Source organism: Mobula hypostoma, chromosome 2, assembly GCF_963921235.1.
Source record: "Mobula hypostoma chromosome 2, sMobHyp1.1, whole genome shotgun sequence".
NCBI classification, from domain to species: domain Eukaryota; kingdom Metazoa; phylum Chordata; class Chondrichthyes; order Myliobatiformes; family Myliobatidae; genus Mobula; species Mobula hypostoma.
Genome location: NC_086098.1, coordinates 243,166,439 through 243,189,970, shown reverse-complemented (window position 1 = coordinate 243,189,970; position 23,532 = coordinate 243,166,439). Strand labels below are relative to the sequence as shown.

General features: G+C 45.0%; 1 protein-coding gene across 2 annotated transcripts in view; it reads right to left on the bottom strand.

Moving 5' to 3' along the window:
• The window catches only part of dap3 (death associated protein 3), a 38,837-nt gene that overhangs the window by 14,544 nt on the left and 761 nt on the right, over positions 1-23,532 (bottom strand). For both annotated transcript variants that reach the window (XM_063041851.1, XM_063041853.1), the window contains exons 2-10: positions 23,255-23,370; positions 20,368-20,414; positions 14,103-14,222; positions 7,334-7,435; positions 5,616-5,724; positions 4,211-4,303; positions 3,014-3,144; positions 1,658-1,738; positions 855-1,013 (exon numbers count right to left, since the gene is read on the bottom strand). In XM_063041851.1, coding sequence (XP_062897921.1) covers positions 855-1,013; positions 1,658-1,738; positions 3,014-3,144; positions 4,211-4,303; positions 5,616-5,724; positions 7,334-7,435; positions 14,103-14,222; positions 20,368-20,412 — 840 coding nt within the window. In that variant the 5' untranslated portion in view covers positions 20,413-20,414; positions 23,255-23,370. The remainder of the gene's footprint in view (positions 1-854; positions 1,014-1,657; positions 1,739-3,013; positions 3,145-4,210; positions 4,304-5,615; positions 5,725-7,333; positions 7,436-14,102; positions 14,223-20,367; positions 20,415-23,254; positions 23,371-23,532) is intronic.

Here is a 23,532-nt window from a genome sequence, read left to right as displayed (position 1 = left end):
TATTTTGTACACACTATCCATCAATAAAACCCTAGCGACATTTCAGTTTAACTTCCTAAACAGACTGGCGCCTTTCTCAGCGGATAATCAGTAACTGGAGACAGTGAGAAACTGAGATGAAAGAAAAAACAACATTGGGGTTATCCAGCAAGTCAGGTAGCATCCGTGGAGACAAAGTTTACACCAAGTTAATTTTCAATGGGCTTGGCTGAACTCATTGCCACGTTAAATAGCAGGTGGTACTGCAAAGGAGTATGGGGGTTGGATGAAAGTTTGATCCACATGGATTCTGTGGGAAGGACTTTGCTGCAGTGGGATTTTGTAGAGTGGCAGTCAGTGAGAAGGAGCTTTGTCCATTGGAATTTTATACAATGACAGTGGAAAGTGATTTCATCCATTGGGATTTAGTATAATGGAAGTCAGTGGAAAGGGATTTGGCCAACTGAAATTTTGTACAATGACAGTGGAAAGGGATTTGGTCCATTGGAATTTTGTACAGTAACAGTCAGTAGGAAGAGATTTGGAATTTTACACTTGCAGCAGGGCCAGGTAACCATCATTGGAGCAACTAACCTCAACATCTGACCATATCCAATGAGTTTGTTCATTATCTAGTGTGTCATGTGATGTGGACGGTCATGATTTTTCCATAACCATGACTACTCTTGGCAAATTTTTCTACAGAAGTCATTTGTCATTGCCATCTTCTGGGCAGATGAGTGTCTCCAGCCATTATCAATACTCTCCAAAGGTGGTCTGCCTGGGGTCAGTGGTCTCATACCAGGACTTGACTACTGAAGATGTGCTCCTGACTGCCTCAGAGAGTGTGTGATGAGTGATCAAACCAGAAATACCTGACTTTTGTCCTCCTTCTTCATAGTGGTGGGTCCCCACAGAGCATTGACCCCATCCACTGCCACCAGCATCTGATAAGTGTCGGGTAAACATTGCGACTTCAGCTCTTTGAACAGGACACCCACCACGTCACTGGCATTCTTCACTCGTGTGATACCCTGAGGATGGGAAGAGAGAAACATGAGCCAAGCTCATTTCAGACTTGGACTGGTCCCCACTCCACCTCTTTCCCCCCCCCCCCAACACACCTTCTCCTCTTCAGAGGGAGGGGCATCTCCTTTACAGGAGTTCACCCTCCAGTGGTGCCCTTGATTGCTGCCACAGCTATACAGGCCTTCATGTTGACATCGTCATCCATGCTGACATCGACATGTACAGCGAAGTGCATCATTTGCATCAATGTCCAACACAGCCTGAGGATGTGCTGGAGGCAGCCTGCGATTGTCGGCACTCTTCAGGATCCACATATCATGCCCACAACTTACAAACCTTAACTTGTACGTCTTTGGAATGTGAGAGGACACCAGCATAGTCACAGGGGAAAAAAGTACAAACTCCTTGCGGACAAAGGTAGGAATTGAATCCCGGTCACTGATTACTGGTGCTGGAAAGTATTATGCTGACTGCTACGCTTTTGTGCCACCGTCTCCCTACTCGCAGTGTAAAAAAATTACTTCTGAGATTGGCCGCTAACCTAGCTCCTCTCATCTTAGCTTAGAGGGAAGCCCAAAGACTGGATGATACGTTGTTACACAATGACAGCCTCATTTGGCAGATCTGGTAATGTGGGGTGATGCCTCACCTGGTCCACCACTTCTCCCAAGGGTCGCCCTTCCTCGGTGGCCTCCCGCTTGCTCCAAGTGTACCTCTGCTGGGTTTTTAGCTATTTGCAACAAAGTAAGGCGGTGTTAGTGCTGCACATTCACAACAAACTTGCATCCAGAAAATTGCTTGGGATCTTGTCCTCAAACTGCAAGGGTAAACAATTATCAGCTCCCATTTTTCATCAAGCTTTTCCTAGGCTTTATAAGATATTAGTCGTACTGCATTTGGCGTATCGTTTGCAGTTTTGGGCCCCATATCCTGACCCAGATCTGGGCCGTATCCTCCAAATATCCGGACCTGCCTCTCGGTTTTTTTTGCACTACCTTACTTTCCATTTTTCTATTTTCTATTTATGATTTATAATTTAAATTTTTAATATTTACTATTGATTTGTAATCCAGGGAGTGGGAAGCGCAGAATCAAATATCGCTGTGATGAATGTATGCTCTAGTATCAATTGTTTGGCGACAATAAAGTATATCTAAGAAAGAGTATGCTAGCACTGGAGATAGTCCACAGGAGGTTTATGAGAGTAATCCCGGTAATAAAAGGGTTAACATATGAAGAGCTCCTGAAATATTTGGGTCTGGACTTGGGAGTTCTGGAGTTTAGAGGAATGGTGAGGTGGGGCGGGGTGGGATCTCATTGAAACCCATTGAAGGCCTAGATAGAGTGGATATGTATAGGATGTTTCCAATAGTGGGAGAATCTTCAGAGGGCAAAACTTCAGAATAGAAGGATGTTCCTTTCGAACAGAGATGAGGAGAAATTTCTTTAGCCAGAGGGTGGTGAATCTGTGGAATTCATTGCCGCAGATGGCTGTAGAGGCCAAGTCATTGGGTACATTTAAAGTAGAGGTTGATAGGTATTAATTAGTAAGGACCTCAAAGTTTAAGGGAGAAGTTGAGAGAACAGATTTGAAAGGGAAAAATAAATCAGCCACGATCAAGTGGTGGAGCAGATTCGATGAGCTGAATGGCCCACATTTACTCTTATATAGTATCTTATGGTTTAGTATTGTCATTTGTACCAAGGTAGAGTGAAAAGCTTGTCATGCATATCGCTCACGCAGCTCAAGTCATGACACAGTGCATTGATGAATCCAGAACGAGGTAAACTACAACAGAATACAGAATAAAGTGTAACATCTACAGAGAAAGTGCAGTGCGGGCAAACGATGATGTGCAAGGGCCACATGAGATACATGTGAGGTCAAGCGTCCATCTTATTGTACAAGGGGACCGTTCAACAGTCGTATAACAGCGGGGTAGAAGCTGTTCTTGAGCCCGGCACAAGTATCGCCGGCCACTTCCCACCCCATGGACCCGCTGACCTGAGCCAGAAATCGCTCGTTGGTGATGCGGAAGTTCTTGAGCCAGGTGGAGGCTTCGAGGGGCTGGTCAAAGCGAGCTTCGTTGTAGGTTGAAGGCATCAGCTCCTTGCAATGTTTGACCCACAAATAGGCTGCAGCAGGAAAACAAGGTCAATGGTGTGTAACACACCCATACAAAGGAAATAAATGCGAAAAGTGTTACCAGTAACAGTGGGAAAAACTCCCTGCTCCTTTACATAGTATCCCTGGATACACAATGAAACACATACCGGACTACAACCAACTACATCCCAATGTCTATCACAGCAGAGAAACCAAGTAACACAAACAATGCATTTCATTATATGATTTGATTCACACGTGACAAATAAACTTGAAGTGCATAGAATGGTACAGTACAGAACCTTCAGCTTACAATGTTGTGTCCATCCTTTAACCTACTCCAAGATCAATCTGACCCTGCCTTCCCACGTAGCCCTCCATTTTTCTTTCATCCATGTGCCTATCTAAGAATCTCGAAGACATCCCTAATGTATCTGCCTCTACCACCACCCGAGGCAGTGCATTCCACGTATCCACCACTCTGTAAAAACTTACCTCGGACATCCCCCTATTCTTTCCTCCAAGTAAATATACACTCACCAACCTGAAATGTCTTTGCTTTTCTGTTCTAGACTTTGAGTTCGGCCAGTCTCGCTCCTAGACCACACCCCCCAAACACTCCTCCTTTCCACACTTCCGTCTCCTCTACCTGCATCAACTCCTTTAAATCGTGTCAGTAAGCCCAACTTTTTTAAAGCAACAAGCAATCTGCTGGAGGAGCTCGGTGGGTCGAGCATCATCTGTAAGGGAATAAACCGTTTATACTTCAGGTCGAAATCTAACAACTGGATCCAAACCCTAATCCTGAACTGACTCATCAACGATTCCTTACCCCCCACTCCCACAGAAGATGCTTGACCCCATAAACCCGAACCATCAACAGTCCCTTTGTCCCACCCCCACAGATGCTGTTTGACCCTAATCCTGACCCAAATCATTGGCAGCTCTTCCTCCCCCACCTCCATGGATGCAACTCAACCCGTGGAGTTGCTCCAGCAAATTATTGCATGTTGCTCCAGACTCCATAGACTCCAGCTTTGACAGAGCCCCGCTCTGCAAGTTCAGACAGGACGAGGAAAAAACGCACATGCTTACCATTTGGTATGTGGAGGATTAACCAGTCCCGTTTAGCACAGTACTGGACTGCATTGCACAGGGTGAGTGTTTTACCATACCCCTTCTCACCGTCTAGGGTAGCAGGGTGTTAAGGAATGAGTAGGGGTGATGTTATGAGTTAGCTGTGGAATGGATTTTGGCAGGAAAAGGAATAATTGAGGAGTCACTGAGCAATACGTACAGCATGGAGAAGGCCCTTCAGCCCCACTAGCCCATGCTGACCAAGGTGCTCCGTACTGCGAGTCCCACTTGCCAGTGTTTGGCCCATAACCTTTTAAACCTTTCCAATCCAAGTACTTGTCTAACTGCTTATTCCTCTCCAAAGACGCTGCGTAACCTGCTAAGCTCCTCCAGAATTTTCTGTGTTGCCTTTTAAAAAATTGCTATTGTCCTTGCCTCAATCACTTCCTCGAGCAGTTTATTCCACATGGATATCACCTTTGGTGCAAAAAAAAATCTTATTAAATCTTCCCCCCCTCCCCCACCCCCGTCATCTTAAACCTATGCCCTCTAGTTCTTGATTCCCTAACCCTGCATTCACCAAACAGGCCAAGCTCTCTTCTCACTGCCACTATCGGAAAGGAGGTACAGGAGCCTTAGTTCTCACGCCACCAGGTTCAGGTAACCATCAGGCTCATGAACCAGCGTGGATAACCTCACACACCTCAACACTGAACTGATTCCACAACTTATGGACTCTCTTTCAAGGACTCCATAACTCATCTCCTCAGTATTATTTACTATTTTGTTTTCTTTTACTTGTATTTGTACAATTTGTCATATTTTGTCATTGTGTGTAGTTTTTCACTGATTCTGGTGTTTCTTTGTATCTACTGTGAATGCCTGCAAGAAAATGAATCTCAGGGTAGTATATGGTGACAGATATGTTCTTTGATAATGAATTTTTAAACTTTGCCCATCGTAGTTTTAAATACCTCTGTAAGATCACCGCTCAGTCTCCTATGCTTATGGAATAAAGTCTGAGTGTGTCCAACTTCTCCCTACAGCTCTGGCTCTGTTTCCCTCAAGTGGAAAATGAAGCCCTTGCCCTCTGCTGGGTGCCTGCTGCGCTTACTCAGCTGGGGGCCGGCCACCACAGGAGCCCACTCAGCCTCTTTCCCTCACAGAAGGCATCAAGGTGCCAGAGTCACTCCAGGTTTAACCACGGGGTCAAGTGTCAACACGGATGAGGTGACAATACTCGAGCGCCCATCACCTAACTCCGACAGGGTTCGCCTATCCCAGAACTCCATCAGGTAACCCCAGCAGGATGAGCCCATTCACATCTCCCAGCACCCGACCCTGGCAGGGTGCTTCGACCCCACATCTCCCAGCACCCGATGCCGGCAGGCTCCCTGCTGGATACTATCAGCAGCAAGGATACAGATGACATAACGAACAACTGGGTGTGAATAGTTGGCAGCCTTCAGGTAACCAACAAGCTCCAGGCCTGGCCTCCGAACCATGATGCACGCCTCCCCGAACGTCCGGATCTGAAACAGGACAAAATACGGGATGAAACTTGGCAAGAATTTGTGAAACACAGTGAGAGAATGCAGAGCTCTAAGGCACTGGGATTTGGCAGACCTGCTGCATGAAACACAGAAGGTTAGTATGCAAATGCAATAGTAGTTAGGATCGTATTTAGGACCAGAATTAGGCTATTCAGCTCAACAAGTCTGCTCCACCATTTGATCATGGCTGATTTTTCTCTCTTTTAACTCCATTCTGATCTTCTCTCCCCGCAGCCTTTGATGCCCTGACTAATAAAGAACCTATCAACGTCTGCTGTAAATATACCCAGTGACTTGGCCTCCAAAACCATCTGCGGCAACGAATTTTGCAGATTCACCACCCCTTGGCTAAAGAAATTTCTCCTCATCTCTGTCCTAAAGGGACGTGTTTGTATTCTGAGGCTGTGGCTGGTGGGGAGGAGAGACGAAGAAGCTGGAAGGAGATAGGTGGAAGAAGTAAAGGGTTGAAGAAGGAATCTAATTGGAGGAAAGAGTGGATCATGGGAGAAAGGTTAAGAGAGAGGTGATAGGCTGCTGAAGAGAAGGGGTGAGAGGGGATCCAGAATGGGGAATGTTAAACATTGGGGGGGGGGGGGGACAGGGGAAGAAGAAGAGTAATTACTGTTAATTAGAGAAATAGCTGTTCATGCCATCAGGTTGGAGTTTCATCCATCTCCTGCCAGCTTGTGCTTTTTTCCATCCCCCCCCCCACCTTATTCTGGCCTTTTTGCCCCCTTCTTTTCCAGTCCTGAAGAAGGGTCTTGGCCTAAAACAACTGTTGATTTCTCTCCATAGATGACAGCTGACTTGTTGAGTTCCTCCACTGTTTTGTGTGTACACAGTGTCGGTTTTCCTATTTGAGGAAAGATGTTAACGTGCTGGAAACAGGTCAGAGAAGGTCCACTGAACTGAATTGGCAGGCGGAGACACAAGACACTGAGGAATCTGGAGCAACAAGCTATCAGCTGGAGGAACTCAGTAGATTGAGCAGTATCTACAGGGAGATGGTGGGGAGGAAGAGGGGAAGACATTTTCAATGTTTTGGTTGGGATTCCACATCAGGACTGAGAATGGAGAGATGACAGGGGTCAATATAAGGAGATGGAGAGAGTAGAGACTGGAGCCTGAGGTGATCAGTGGACTGAGAAGGGTTGCAAGGTGATGGACAGTTGCTTCTCTCCAGTGGAATACGAAACCTTTGCCCACTGCTAAGCTCTAGATGGTCATTTTTACTCCTATTCAGTCTGTCAGGTCGCCCCCTTCACTCTCTGACCCACTGGAGAAAACAGCCCAAGCTTGTCCAATCTTTCCTTACAGCTAATACCCTCTAATCTAGGCAGCATCCTGTTGAATCTCTTCTGCACCCTCCCCAGAGCTTCCACATCCTTCCTGTAATAGGGTGACCAGAACTGAGTGTGGACTAATCGAAACGCAATGTGACTTTCTCTTACACCAAATGACCTGACCATATGACTTCTTTACCACCCTATCTAATTATGCACCCTCTTTCAGTGAGTTATGGACTGGGACCTTTGAGGTGGGTGGTGACGAGTGAGTGAGGACACATGCAGCTGGTGGAAACATCTACCTGTTTCTGGAAGCGGAGAGGGAAGCCATGAGGGAAAGTGGTCTTCAGGTCTCCCGGCGAGAGGGTGTAATGCAGACCTAAGTGTTGCTCCGCGTGCAGCCCCTGTATGAGACAGACATCAAACATTGGTCAGTTGTGCACTCCTTTGTAACCGCGGCCTCTGAAACCTGCCAGCAGGTGGGTGAGGCAGAACACAGCCATGAATGCCAGGGCAGTTTACAGAGGAGGGAAATGGAGTATACTCCAATCACTGGTCACATCCAAAGTACCCAGTGTCTGTGGACAACAAGGCTGAAGAGGAAAAGAGGCCCTCAATCAATCTAATCAATCTTCATGAAGGGAACAAGATTATGAGTAGGCCATACTTTGGACAAGGGGCAGAGGTGGTGAAGACTGATCGACAGCTATGGCTAGGGTGAAAACTGAGCCATAGCCACTAATGACCAGTCTGTGCAGAGCAATGAGAAGAGAAGACTGTTATACGGTCATTGGTGACGCCGTATTTGGAACATTCTGTTCTGTTTTGGTCACCTGGTTATTGGAAAGACACCGTTAAGCTGGAAAGATTTACAAGGATGCTGCTGGGACTTGAGGACTGAGTTATGGAGAGAGGTTGAGCAGCAGGTTTGGATTTTATTGGAGTGTAGGAGAATGAGAGGTAATTTTATGGAGGTGTTCATGAGGGACACAGTTAGGATGAACATAGTTCTCCCCCCCCCCCGCCCGGAAAAAATGGCTGATACCGAGGGGCATAATTTTGGGGTGGTTGGAGGAGAGAATAGCAGGGATGTCAGAGGTAAATTTGCTTGTTTTTATTTTGTTTACACAGATGTTAAGTGCATGGAACACTCTGCTAGGGGTGGCAGAAGAGGTAAATGTATTAAGGGTATTTAAGAAACTCTTTGGTATGCACATGGATGAAAAATGGAAGGTTATGTAGGAGGAAAAGGTTAGTTTGACCTTGGAAGTTGGTTAAAAAGTTGGCACAACATTGTTGTCCCAAGGGCCTGTACTGTGCTATAATGGTCTTTGAAAAGGAATCAGAAATTATTGATACAGGTTAAGGTGAGAAGGGAAAGATTTAAAAGGGGCCCGAGGAGCAAATTCTTCACTCAGAGGGTGGTAGTACACGGAACAAGCTGTCAGGGAAAGTAGCCCCTACTACGTTCCCACATCTTGGAACTCCTCCAATTTCAAATTCTACCTCATCCTGAAATTTAATCCCCAATAACAGGCTGGGATTGTTTGCCACAAATTGGAGAATGTTTAAGCTGTGGGTGTGGCCTCAGAAAAGTTTAGACCATAAGAATTAGAATTAGGCCATTTGTCTCATCAAGTCTGCTCCGCCATTCCATCTTGGCTGATTTATTATCCCTCTCGAACCCGTTCTGCCTTCTCCCTATAACCTTTTCGCGTTCTGACTAATCAAGAACCTATCAACCACATATACGGAGTGACTTGGCCTCCACAGGCGTCTGTGGCACTGAATTCCACAGATTCACCATTCCCTCCCTGGCTGAAGAAATTCCTCCTCCTTGCTGTTCTAAATGAACTTCCCTCTATTCTGAAGCTGTGCCCTCTGCTCCTAGATTCTCCCCACAAAAACAAACATCCTCTCTACGCATCAACTCTGTCTAGGCCTTTCAATATTCAATAGGTTTCAATAAGATCTCCCCTCATTCCTCTAAACCCCAGCAACTACAGCCGAGAGCCATCAAATGCTGCTCACGTATTAACCCTTTTGTTCCTGGGATCATTCTCATGAACCATCTTTGGACCCTCTCCAATGCCAGCACATCTTTTCCTAAATAAAGGATCCAAAACTGCACACAATACTCCATGTGTAGTCTGACCAATGCTTTATAACAGATTACATCCTTGCTTTTAGATTCTAGCCCTTTCAAAATGAATGCTAACATTGAATTTACCTTCCTTACCACTGACTCAACCTGCAAATTAACCTTCAGTGAATCATGCACGAGGACTCTCAACTCTCCTTGTACCTCTGATTTTTGAATTTTCTTCCCGTTTAGAAAATAGACTCTGCCTTTATTACTTCTATCAAAGTGCATGACCATACACTTCCCAACACTGTATTCCATCTGTCACTTCTTTGCCCATTCCCCCAAGGGTCTGTCATTCTGTAGACGTCCTGCTTCCTCAACACTACCTGCCCTTCAACCTCTATTCACATCGTCTGCAAAGTTGGCCAAAGTCATCAATTCCTCCAGCCAAATCATTGACATACAAAGTGAAAATAAGAAGTCCAACACTGACCACTGTGGAACACTACCAGTCACCTGCAGCCAACCAGAAAATGCCCCTATGATTCCCATTCTTTGCCTGCTGCCAGTCAGCCAGTCTTCTATCCATGCCAATGTCTTTCTTGTAACACCATGGCTTGTTAAGTAGCCTCATGTGTGTCACCTTGCCAAAGCCCTTGTGAAAAATCTAAGTAAACAACATCCACTGATTCTCATTTGTCTATACTGCCAATTAATTCCACAAAGAATTCCAACAGATTTCTCAGACAAGAAACCATGCTGATTTTGGCCTATTTTGTCATGTCCCTCCACTAGTATCCTCGTCCTTAATAATGGACTCAACATTTTCTCAACCTCTTAAGTCAGGCTAACTGACCTTTAATTTCCTTTCTTCTGCCTCCCTCCCTTCTTAAAGAGTGGAGTGACATCTGCAATTTTCCAGTCTTCCAGAACCATTCCAGAATCTTGAATGATCATTACTCATGCCTCCATAATCTCCATATCTCCTTCTCACTGACAATCAACACTGATGCAAGTTTAGTACAGTGCTCTCTCTACACCCATGACTGTGTGACTAGGCACAGCTCAAATGACGTAGAAACCATAGAAAAACTACAGCACAGAAACAGGCCTTTTGGCCCTTCTTGGTTGTGCCGAACCATTTTCTGCCTAGTCCCACTGACCTGCACACGGACCATATCCCTCCATACACCTCCCATCCATGTATCTGTCCAACTTATTCTTAAATGTTAAAAGAGAACCCGCACTTACCACCTCATCTGGCAGCTCATTCCGTACTCCCACCACTCTCTGTGTGAAGAAGCCCTCCCTAATGTTCCCTTTAAACTTTTCCCTTAACCCATGTCCTCTGGTTTTTTCTCCCCTTGCCTCAGTGGAAAAAGCCTGCTTGCATTCACTCTATCTATACCCATCATAATTTTATATACCTCTATCAAATCTCCCCTCATTCTTCTACGCTCCAGGGAATAAAGTTCTAACCTATTCAACCTTTCTCTGTAACTGAGTTTCTCAAGTCCCGGCAACATCCTTGTAAACCTTCTCTGCACTCTTTCAACCTTATTTATATCTTTCCTGTATCTACAGGTATAAATTTGCTGGCCACACAACTATTATCGGCAGACTTTCCGATGGTGACAAGGAGGCACACAGGAGCAAAATAGATCAGCTAGTTGAGTGGTGTCACAACAACCTTGCACGCAACGTCAGTAAGACCAAGGAATTGATTGTGGACTTCAGGAAGGGGAAATCAAGGGAACACACACCTGTCCTCATCGAGTGGAAAGGGTGTGCGGTCTGAAGTTCCGGAGGGGGGGTCAACATTTCTGAATACCTACACTGGACCCAACACATTGATGTAATTACAAAGAAGGCATGACGGTGGTTATATTTCATGAGGAGTTTAAGGAGAATTGATATGTCACCAGACACTCGCAAATTTCTGTAGATGCACCATAGGGAGTATTCTGATTGGTTACATCACCACCTGGTGTGTAAGCACCAATGCAGAGGATTGGAAAACATACAGAGGGTTGTCAACTCAGCCAGATCCATCTTTGGCATTAGCTTCCCTAGCATTGAGGACATCTTCAAAAGGCGATGCCCTCTTCTCATTGCTACCGTAAAGGAGGTAGTACAGGAGTCCAAAGACACACACTCAATGATTCAGGAACAGCTTCTTCCCCTCCACCATCAGATTTCCGCATGGACAATAAACTCTTGAACACTACTTCACAATTTTTCCTCTCTTTTTGCATTACATCTTTATTTAAAAAAAAATACTCGTCGTAATTTTATAACTTTTTAAAATTGTCTATTGCAAAGTACTGCTACCGCAAAATAACTAACTTGACAACATGTGCCAGTGATATTAAACCTGATTCAGATTCTTCAACTACGTCTTTCAGAACCCTGGGGTGTAGTCCATCTGGTCCAGGTGACTTATCTACCTTCAGACTTTTCAGCTTCCCAAGTACCTTCACCTCAGTGATAACAACTACAATCACTTCTGCCCCCTGACACTCTCAAATTTCTGGCAACTGCTAGTGAATTCCACAGTGAAAACTGATGCAAAATATTTATTAAGTTCGTCTGTCATTTCTTTGTCCCCTATTACAACCTCTCCAGCATCATTTTCCAGTGGTACGATATCCACTTGGCTCTCTTTTACTCTTTATATACCTGAAAAAAGAGTTTTGGTATCCTCTTTTACATTATTGGCAACTTTACCTTCATATTTCATCTTTTCTCTCCTTATGGCTTTTAGCTGCTTTCTGTTAGTTTTTAAAAGCTTCCCATTGATTTTTGCTATATTAAATGCCCACTCCTTTGCATTTTTTTTTTGTTTTTGACTTCCCTTGTCATCCATAGTTGCCTCAATCTTAAATTAGAATACTTATTCATCTTTGCAATATATCTATCCTGTTCCTTCCGAATTGCCCCAGAAACTCCAGCCACTGCTGTTTTGACATCATCCCTGCTAATGTCCCATTCCAATCAACTTTGGCCAGCTCCTCCCTCATGCCTCTGTAATTCCCCTTACTCCACTGTATTACTGATACATCTGATGTTAGTTTCTTCCTCTCAAACTGCAAGATGAATTCTATCATATTATGATCACTGCCTCCTAAGGGTTCCTTTACCTTAAGCTCCATAATCAAATCTGGCTCACAACACAATACCCAATCCAGAACTGTCTTTCTCCTAGTAGGCTCAACCACAAGCTGCTCTAAAAAGGCATCTCAGCAGCAGTCTACAAATACCCTCCCTTGGGATCTAGCACCAACCTGATTTTCCCAAATCTACCTGCATATTAAAATTTCCCACAACTATCGTAACATTGCCCTTTTCTATCTCCTGTTGTAATTTGTACCCCACATCCTGGCTACTGTTCAAGGCCAAATTATAACTCCCAAGGCCTGCAAGGGTCTTTTTACCCTTACGAGTTTCTTAACTTTACCTACAAGGATTCTACATCTTCTGATAATATGTCACCTCTTTCTAAAGATTTGATTTAATTTTTGACCAATAGAGCCACCCCACCCCCTCTGCCTACCAAATATGTTAAGCTCCCAAATATAATTTTCTTTCAGCCACGGCTCAATAATGCCCATCTCTGATTGTACTACAAGATCATCTACCTTATTCCATATATTGCATGCATTCAAATATAGCACCTTTGGCTCTGCATGCAGGTAAGATTCAGAAAATCAAGTTGGTGTAGGATCCCAAAAGAGGGATTTGTAGGATGCCTATGAGATGCCTTCAGTCCTGTATTCATCTCCTTTTTTGATTTTGGCCCCCTCTTACATTTCAACTCATCCCCTGACTGCATTTTGCCCTAACATCTGCCTGCTCTTCCTCACAGTCTTACTACGCACTGCATCTACTTATATACCAACGCTATTCTCAGCACTATCACCCCAGTACCTACCCCCCTGCCAAATTAGTTTAAACCCTCCCCAACACTCTACCAGACCTGCCCACAAGGATACTGGTTCCCCTTCAGGTTCAATTTTTTTTTGTGTACTAATCATATCTTCCTCAGAAGAGATCTCAATGATCCGGAAATATGAAACTCTCCCCCCTGCATCAATTCCCCAGCCATGTGTTCACCTGCCAAATCATCCTAATCTTACCCTCAAGGCTGTTCTTGAGGGGCATAGATAGGGCGAAACCAAACAGTCTTTTTGCCAAGGTTGGTGAATTAAGAAACAGAGGTTGAAGCAGACACTTTAACAATATTTAAAAGACACTTGGACAGGTACATGAATAGGAGTGTGCCAGAGGGTGGCGAATCTGTGGAATCCCTTGCCACTGAGGGCTGTGGAGGACTAGTCATTGGGTATATTTAAGGCAGAGATTTCTAGGTTCTTGATTAGTTTTGAGGGGGAAAAGGGTACAAGGGTTATAAGAGGAGAGAGATTTAGCTTTTTCCATCCAGAGGGTAATCCATAAATGAAACAGCTATCAGGGGAAGTGGTTAACAGGTACATTTACAATAATTAAAAGGCACTTGGACAGGTATATGGATAGAAGAGGCTTAGAGGTATATATGGACCAAACGTAAGCAATGGACTAGCTTAGATGGACACCTAGGCTGGCATAGATCATTTGGGCTGAAGGGCATGCTTCCGTGCTGCTTGAGTCTGAGAGGATATTCCAGCTCGTTTCCCTGGTTCACCTGAGACAGAATCAGAAGATAAAAGTGTGTTGGATTTGCAGACTTCAAGTGTTTTTATTTACGGATCAGTACAGTAACAGGCCCTTCTGGCCCAACAAGCCCATCCCACCCAATTACACCCACACCACCAATTAACCTACTAACCCATACATCTTTGGAAGGTAGGAGGAAACTAGAGCAACCAGAGGAAACCCATACGTTTATGGGAAGAATGCACAAACTCCCGGGTGCTGCTTTACATCCTCCTTTAAGAGCAGCATCGGTGTTGCAGGAGGGCCAGATGTACGTGGATGAGAGCACTTACAGGATCGGTTTGACTGGTCCTGAAAACAGGTGGGAGTCTCCTGGTGTCTGCCTCCTCCTGGGGTGCTGCACACGCCTCCTGCAGAGCTGAGCTACGATGGAACGCCCGGCCATGGTTAGCCTGGGGGTTTAATTAAGAAAAGTAGGTTAGTGACTGGATACTTGCCCATCTGGGCAAGTATACTTGCACCCCTGCAGCCCAGAGGCAATTAACTCCGTTGCACAGCAGACAGTGAGTTTCATTTCTGGAGTTACAACTAGCCATGGCAAAAGTGCCCACAGGAATTGCCAGATTGCATTAACAATCCATTCACTTCACCAAGATGGAGTTAGGATGTTACTTTGAGGTTCTATAAGATGTTGAGAGACAAAAATTTATATTATTGTATGCAGTTTTGGATACCTACTTATGGGAAAGATACTAATAAGTCAAAAAGAGTGTAGAGAAAATTTACAAGAGTGTTGTCAGGACTTGAGGACCAGAGTTATAGGGAAAGATTGTGTAGTCAGGACTTTATTCATTGGAGCACAGGGAAATGATAGGAGATCTTATGGGTAGACAAAATTATGAGGGGTATAAATAGGGTGAATGCAAGCAGGCTTTTTCCACTGAAGTTGGGTGAGACAAGAACTAGAGGTCATAGGTGAAGGATGAAATATTTAAAGGGAATCTGAAGGGAGCGTTTACACCTAGAGGGTGGTGTGAGTGTGGAACAAGCTGCCAGTGAAAGTGGCGGATGTGAGTTCAATTGTAAGGTTTGGATAGGTATGAGAGATGTGGAGAACTATAGTAGATGAGACTCGGCAGACCAGATTGGCACAAACTAGATGGATCAAAGGGCCTGTTTCTGTGCTGTAGTGTTCTATGACTCTATGAGTCATTTAATAATCTGTTGAATAAATGAATGCATTCAGATTTATTTATCACATCAAAACACACAGTGAAATAAGTTGCTTGTGTCACGAATGTACTGGGTGGGGGCAGCCTGCCAGTGTTGCCCTGCTTTCTGCACCAATGTAGCTTGCCCACAACTTACCAACCTGTAAAGCACCCAGAAGAAACCGATGCAGTCATAGGGAGAATGTATAAATTCCCTACAGACAGCAGAGGGAATCATACCCTGATATCACTGATCACTGATCGCTGACGCGAACTGCTATGTCACTGTGCTGCCCCACTAACAATCCTAACGTTTAGCATCTCTGGGCTTGACTTGGGAGTTCAGAAAGATTTGGTGGAGGGATTTCCATTAGGAGAGAGTCTAGAATCCAAGGGACAGCCTCAGAATAAAGGGGCGTCCCATTAAAACAGATATGGGGAGTGTGCCAGAGGGTGGTGAATCTGTGGAATTCGTTGCAACAGAGGGCTAATCATTAGGTATATTTAAGGCAGAGATTTCTAGGTTCTTGATGAGTATGGGGGTTATGAGGAGAAGGTGGGAATATGGAGTTGAAAAGAAATCAGCCACAATTGAATAGCAGACTTGATGGGACAAACAGCCCAATTCTGCTTCTATATCTTTTGGTTTAACAGTTAATTTCAAGCTGACACTTGTGCTTTTTACTATAACGCACAACAATGCTCATGACCACTCAGTAGAGGGCAGCATACCTCAGCATTTAGACCAGAGGATAGAAGCTCTTGTCAACGTCCAACATCAGAAATACAGTGGAGATTCTCAAAGCATTTTTGTTTGTTCACTGGTTGTGGGTGACAGGAACAAAGCCAGCATTTATTGTTTATCTCTTGTTGCATTGAATTTAAGTGGTAGTTTATACTCAGCTAGTTTTGTGGAGATGGTGTTGAGGTCTCATCGGCTGCTGCAAAAAAAAGCAAATTTCATAACATGAAATGTTATGATAAACCTGATTCTGACTAGGGTCTGTATTGTGGACTGAGGGTGGGAAGATGGCAGGGAGAGGGGTAATCCTGGTTGGGTAAAGGGGAAAGGAGGGGGAGGGAGTGGCACCTTCCTTCAGGTGCTTATTAAACCTTTCACCTCTAACCTTAAAACTAGAACTTTTTTTTAAAACCACAGAGTGGTGGAGTGGTGAATGTGTGGAACTCGGGCTGGTTGAAGAGGCAGACACGTTAGGGAGTTTTAGAAGACTCTTAAGATAGGCACATAGATGAAAGAAAAAAAGAGGGTTATGTGGGAGGGAAAGATAAATTCTTAGAATTGGTTAAAAGCACAACATTGTGGGCTTTTTTTTTTAGTGTCACACCAGACAGTCAGCCATGCGTGGTATCAGGATTGGTCTCCTTTCAGATTAACCAGGTCACGATATGAACGTTCCTGACTTGACCCTTTTTTTTTTAATGAGTCTGAGTGTCTAGCTCAATGCTCAACCCGGCATGGATGGAAAGCGTGCTCGGTCGGGGGGGGGGGGGGGCGGTGACCCAACCTGGATTCAAACTCGGGATCCTTCACTCCGGAGTCTGGCGCTGATGCCATTGCGCCACCAGCCGGGTATCGTGGGCTGAAAGGCCTGTATGTGCTGTACTGTCCTATGTTCTGTGAGAGACGTTAGTGAGGCAAGTATTGTGGTTGATTTTGGTCATCACGTTATTAAAATGGAAAACCCACAGAAAAGACTTACAAGGATGTTGCAAGTACACAGATGGGAGTTGAGGGATATGGGTGTAAAACAGGTACTAGTTTTGATAAGCATCCTGGTGAGCACGGATGAGTGCCGAAGGTCCTGTTTCCATGCTATATGACTCTCCCAGCGCACAGTCTGCTCTCCAACCTTGTGACCTCGCCACACTCCCCCAGGTTCTGTGCCCGAAGCTGCATTAAATTCTGAAACCCAGTGGCCTTAGCTGGATTGCAAGGAAGAATCTGACAACTCCTGTACACAGGGATGTAAAGCACTAAGGTACTCATTCCCTTCTCCCTCCTGATTTCTGAAGTGCGAGAGAATTCTGGCGAGCATCTGAGGGTATTAGCTATTTCCTCTCCTGACAAACAACTGACTGAGTATGCAAGGCTGGAACTGAAACCAGGCACTATGACCGTTTCTGGAGAGACACAACTGAACAGCAAACATGTCAAACCCTGTACTAAGGCTTGATTAAACTGCACGGGGAGCACTTTGCACAGTTTTGGTCTCCATATGTCTTTGTTGGACCCCACAGGGAGTACTACACAATGCTCTGGTCTCCTTCACGCACATCTAGATACACAGACATCACCAAACAGTTCTAATCTTACTGTATCTTGGTGAGAACATTAACGGTTGTTTTCTATATTTCTTGGTCAGACCACTGGGAGCACTGTGCAGAGTTTCTCTGACTACCAAAAGCACTATGCACAGCTCTGATCTTCCTATGCCTTGTAAATACCAAAGGGAGTTCTGTGACATTCCTGGTCGCCCTCTGTCTTATTAAAACCACACTGGGAGCACCGTTCACAGCTCTGGTCTCCTTATGCCTTCATCAGACCCTGGAAAGAACTTCTCCACAGTTCAAATCTTCAGTCAGGGATGTGGGGTGGGCATGGGAATGGGTGCAAAAAGTGTTTTTCTGGGCTACTGGAGATGGGAGGCTGTAGCTCGTTGCAAAGATTTTGAAGTAGTTGGGGCTCTGCTGTCTAGAATTGCCATTAGAGATCTTCTGCATCAGACCTTGCAAAAAAAGATGGCTTGTGTTACTGGAGGTCAATCATCCCAGTCCTAGGAAATCCTCGATCCAACTATCTTCAGTTACTTCATTAATAACTTTCCTTCTGATTACACAGCTAGAAATGGGATGTGAATATGTACAATGCTCTGAATCATCTGCAACTTCTTTGCAAATGGTGCAGTCAGATCCTGCATACAGCAACACAACATTCAGGTACAGTATAGGGTCAGTAGTAAGATGCCATGACAAAATGTACAAAAAGGTTTAACTACTGAAAAAGCAACACCTCTACTCATCAACGCAAACAACAGGGATTCTGCAGATGCTGGAAATTCAAGCAACACACATAAAAGTTGCTGGTAAACGCAGCAGGCCAGGCAGCATCACTAGGAAGAGGTGCAGTCGACGTTTCAGGCCGAGGTCCTGACGAAGGGTTACCTCTACTCATCAGTTCACCATCCAGGAAATGCCTCCTTCTTGTTACCACCACTCAGAAGGAGCTACAAGAGCCTGAAGACCCACACTCAATGATTTTGGAACGGTTTATTCTGCTCCACCATCAGATTTCCGAATAGTTCATGACATTATGTCACAATTTCTATTTATTTATGTAATTTTTAGAATTTTATGCCTTTGCACTATGCAGCTGCTGTGAAATAACGGATTTTGCATCTTATCTCAGTGGTGATAAACCTGATTCTGATCTTGAACCTGGGGTGGGGCACGTTAACCAGAAAGTCCGCAGGATCAGCCACATAAATACTGTGGCTACAACAGAAGTTTCCTTGTCATGCCGCATAGTTGATATCTATGTAGTGGTGGTATAGTGGGTCAATGGGTGGAGGTGTAGAGCAGCCTGATGGCTCGGGGAATGTAACTGCTTTCGAGTCTAGTGGTCCTAGTGTGGATGCTATGTAGCCTCCTCCCTGATGGGAATGGGACAAACAATCCATGAGTAGGGTGGGTGAGATCCTTCATGATATTGCTGGCCTTTTTCCAAGTCCTTTCTGTACTAGTGTCCTTGGTGGCAGACGCAGTGGTGCCAGCGATGCACTGGGCAGTTTTAACTACCCATTGCAGAGTCCTCCTGTCTGCTGCATTCCTCTCCACAGACGCTGCCCGACCCGCTGAATTCCTCCAGAAGTTTGTGTGCGTTGCTCAAGATTTCCTGCGTCTGCAGAAACTGTGCCCCTGATAACCCACAGCCTTTCTGGCATCTACAAACCTTAAGAGAAGACTCACAAGCCTGATCTCTGTCAAGGACAGTGATCGTAGGGGATTATCACCTCCTGTAGGTACTCTTCCTTGCTGCACACCACCCTGCCTTGGGTGAATATGTCCAGTCCTTCACCGTCACTGGATCTAACCCTGGAACTCATTACCCATTAGGCTTATCATCAGTGGAAAGGACTACAATAAATCAAATAATAGGATTGCCATCACCTTCACAAGAGCCATTGGAGGTGGGCAATAAATGTTCATCTATACCCAGGTCCCAAGAAATTAATAAGAGCAAAATTATAAAACCATGAGGCACAGGAGCAGAATTAGGCTATTCGGCCCTTCGAATCTGCCACACCATTCCATCATGGCTGACTTATACAGGGCATACAAAATTATGCATGGTTCAATGCCAATCTCTCCCTGAAATCCACCTTATTACGTAATGAAACTTCAGGTATCCACTCACACCTAAAAACATCTACCAGTCTCAGATATAAAAACGTATCCCTTTCCCTCTGATCAATTCTCCTTCGCATGTCCGCCTGGTGAGGTGTTTCTGCTTGCCATTGAGCATAGGGATGTTTTAAAATGCAGAAAGGTATTTACCCAGGGAGTTAGGACCAGGTGGAACTCCCTTCTACAGGCAGACACAAGAGACAGGTGGAATCTGGCACAAGAAACAATCTGCTCAATAAACTCAACAGGTCAAATGGCGCCTGTGTGGGGCTGGGGGAGGGATTGACAACGTTTTGGGCTGACAATCCACGGTCCAGGATTTTGACCAGAAACACCAATAATTCCTTCACCACCACACCACTTCTGATTGCTGGCTGACCCTCTGAGTTCCTCCAAATTGTTTCTTGCTACTGAGGGGAACGGTGGAAGTTAAAAAGTCACGTTCAAGTTCATTGCACAGACACGTGTGCACAGGAGCAATGCAAAACTTATTTGCACTGACATCACAGGCAGGGCGCATCAGATTCATAACATTCACAAGAACATAAACTGAACAAGATATTTTACAAGAAAGAGCACCATTAGAACAAAAAATCAAAAAATAGACATAAGTCACAGGAGTAGAATTAAGCCATTCAGCCTATTGAATCTGCTTCGCTGTCAAATCATGGCTGAATTATCCTCCTTCTTAACCCCACTCTCCTGCCTTCTCCCCATAAATACTGCAAGGTGATCAGTGTTGATCTGCTGATTAGGGGTTGTGCAGGTTGGTTGAAGAACAGAATGGTTAGCAGCAGAGATGGGTTTGGTCAGGGTGGAAAACTTGATTAAAATGCACAAGGAAAGTTGGCTGATGGTGGAAAAGATAGAGAAAGAGTTTTTTTTTGGGGGGTGAGAGAAGAGAAGTGGGAGGAAAAACAACCAGAAGCGGTGACAAGTTATACTCAGTCACAGCACTTACCAGTCGGCAGAACCTGGCGATCGCTGGCAAGCTCTTCACTGACATTCCTGTGAGGGAATAGGAAGGGATTTTATTAGCTTTATCAGAATCAGGTTTAATATCACTGGCATACAGTATGCCATGAAATTTTTTGTCTTGTGATGGCAGTACATTGCAATATGTATGAATAAACACTATAACTTATAGTAAGTATATACAAAAAAGAAAACTAAAATAGATAATGCAAAAAGAGTGGGAAAACAAAATACTGTGGTGGTGTTCAGTTATGCACAGAATGGCCTAGTGCATCTGAGAAATCTCCAAACTCCTTAGCCTGGCATTCAACACCTTTCTTTGCAACTGGAAGCTTGACTTCCTGACCACGAGACACTAGGTTAAGTGAGCTAGGGCTTTTCTCGTTGGAGCAAAGGAAGGCTTGATTTTGGCATACAAGATAATAAGAGGCACAGACTGAGTGGACAGCCAACACCGTTTTTCCAGGTCGGAAATGGCTAACATGAGGGTGATTGGAGGAAAGTATAGGTGTGTTGTTGTTTTTTAAAAACACGGAGTGGTGGATGCGTGGGACACCATGTCAGGGGTGGTGGCAGAGGCAAAACATTACCGAGATTTTTTAATCTCTTAGATAGGTACATGGATGATAGAGAAACGAAGGGGTGTGCAGGAGGGAAGCTTTAGATTGATCTCAGAGTAGGTTAAAAGGTCGGCACAATATCGTGAGCTGAAGGGACTGCACAGTGCTGTAGTGTCTTATGTTCTGTCAGTAGGGAACACCAGCAAGTTGGCAGTGGGGAGAGGTCATTCACCTGCTTTCTGTGTGGGAAGGGATTCACTCACTCATTCCACCTGATGATGCACAAGTGAGTTGACTTCAAGGAGAAGCCCTTGACTTGCTCCATGTGTGGAAGGGGATTTTCCTAGTCACCCCACCTTAAGAATTTGCACTGGGACCAAGCTATTCACCTGCTCTGAGCTTGGGAAGAGATTCATTCATTCATCCTATCCACAGAAAGACCAGCAACTTCATTCTGGGATGAGACCATTTATTTGCTCCATCTGTGGGAAGGACTAGGTCATCCATCCCACCCACTAAAACACCAGCAAGTTCATATTGGGGTGGGTGGGGAACAGTTCACATAACTCCATGGTGCATTTAACTACCACAATTTGCAAATCCAGTTGCAAGTTCATTGACCATTGGCATCAGATTCTGCAGTTATTGATGCTGTTCATCACACCTGGAACTAAACCTTGGTCACTGGGCACTGGAGGGGTTTGTTCTGATCATGTTAGCCTTTAATTGGACTGGAGTTTAATACTGTGGATCTGTGATAAATAAATCAGTTCTTTTAAAAAAAAAATGAGGGGGTAGAATAGAGAGCCTAGTAACACTGTGTCAATGTCAACAACCTTTCCCTCAGTGTCAGCAAAAGTGCTCTGCAGATGCTGGAGATCCAAGCAACACACACAAAATGCTGGAGGAACTCAGCAGGCCAAGCAGCATCTATGGAAAAGAGCTAGCAGTCGACGTTTCAGGCTGAAATCCAGTCCTGATGAAGGGTCTCGGTCCGAAACGTTGACTGCTCACTCTTTTCCATAGACACCAACTGGTCAGCTGGGTTTCTCCAGCAGTTTGTGTGTGTTGGACACTGACTTCAGAAAGGGGTGTAGTGCACGTGTTCCTGTCCACATCAACAGTGTTAGGATTCCTAGATGCAAACATCACCGATAGCCTTTCCTGGTCTAACCACACAGGCCAGAAAGTTCACCGACACCCCTAGATCCCCGTACACTCATAACTGTGAGGCCAGATCTCTACTCGAAGTCCATCTACAAGGTCACAGATGATTCCACCGTAGTGGGCCGCATCTCAAATAATGATAAGTCAGCGACCAGAAAGGAGGTAGAGAGCTTAGTGACATGGTGTCATGACAACAATATTTCCCTCAATGTTCTCAAACCAACGAGCTGGTCATTGATTTCAGAAAGGGGGTGGTACATGTGCTCCTATCTACTCAATGGTGCTGAGGTAGACAGGTTTGGGATTTTCAAATTCTTAGGTGCAAACATCACCCAGGTCCAACCATGTAGACACCATTGCCAAGAAAGTTCACCAACACTTCGACTTCCTCAGGTGGTTAAAATAAATTTGGCATGTTCACATTGACTCTTATGAACTTTTATTAAAGCACCATAGACAACATCCCATTTGGATAAATCATGCAACTGCTCTGCCCGACACTGCAAGAAACTACAGAGAGTTACGGACGCAGCTCAGTACCAACGCCCGCCCATGGACTCTGTCTCAACAGACACTACCCAACCCGACGCGGCTCAGGAATCTGGAGCAACAAATAATCTGTTGGAAGAACTCAGCGGGTCAAGCAGCATTTGTGGAAGAAAGGGCATATCGATGGTTCAGGTGAAAGCTGCGCACAGCGCAAACACTCCCCAGAAATAAATTAAATCTCCAACACCTCTGCAGCGTCTCTGTGTTATTTATGCTCTAAAGCGCACGTTAGATTTAGTAACCTTCGTAACCTTAAGGGCCAGGTTGAACAGTCTTGATGCAGGGATTCATTAACAGATACTGCTTGATCTACTGAGTTCTCTCCGCTCACCCCACACCCTCTCTCCCGGGAATAACGACCAATTCCCTCTTGTCTTTTTCTTCGGTGTATAGCGACTGATCCCCTCTCGCCCCTCTTTCCCAGCGAATAGTGACCGATTCTCTCTCGCCTCTTGTCCCAGTGCACAGCGATTGATTCCCTCTCGGCCTTCTTTCCCCAGAGTACAGTGACCGATTCCCTCTCGCTTCTTCTCCCAGTGTATAGCGATCGGTCCCTCTCGCCCTCCTCCCTCTGAAAATAACGACAGTCTCTCTCACCTTTACCGCACTGGATATAATGATCCACGCTCCCTTTACACGCCCCGCGCAGCGGGCGCCACCATCTTGCCTGCCTCCAAATACTTCCGGTAAGGTCAACAGGTCACAGCAGTACCCTAAATAATTTAATAATAACCATTTGTTGAAAAAGGTAACTGGAGGGATAAATTGTTCAGATACATTCTCTCGTAATTGAGTAAATTTGAAATAACGCAACTTTTGAGATGCTGAGATTCCTCCCTCAAAGGTGGGGGGGGGGCGCGTTTCCTGCTCACAAA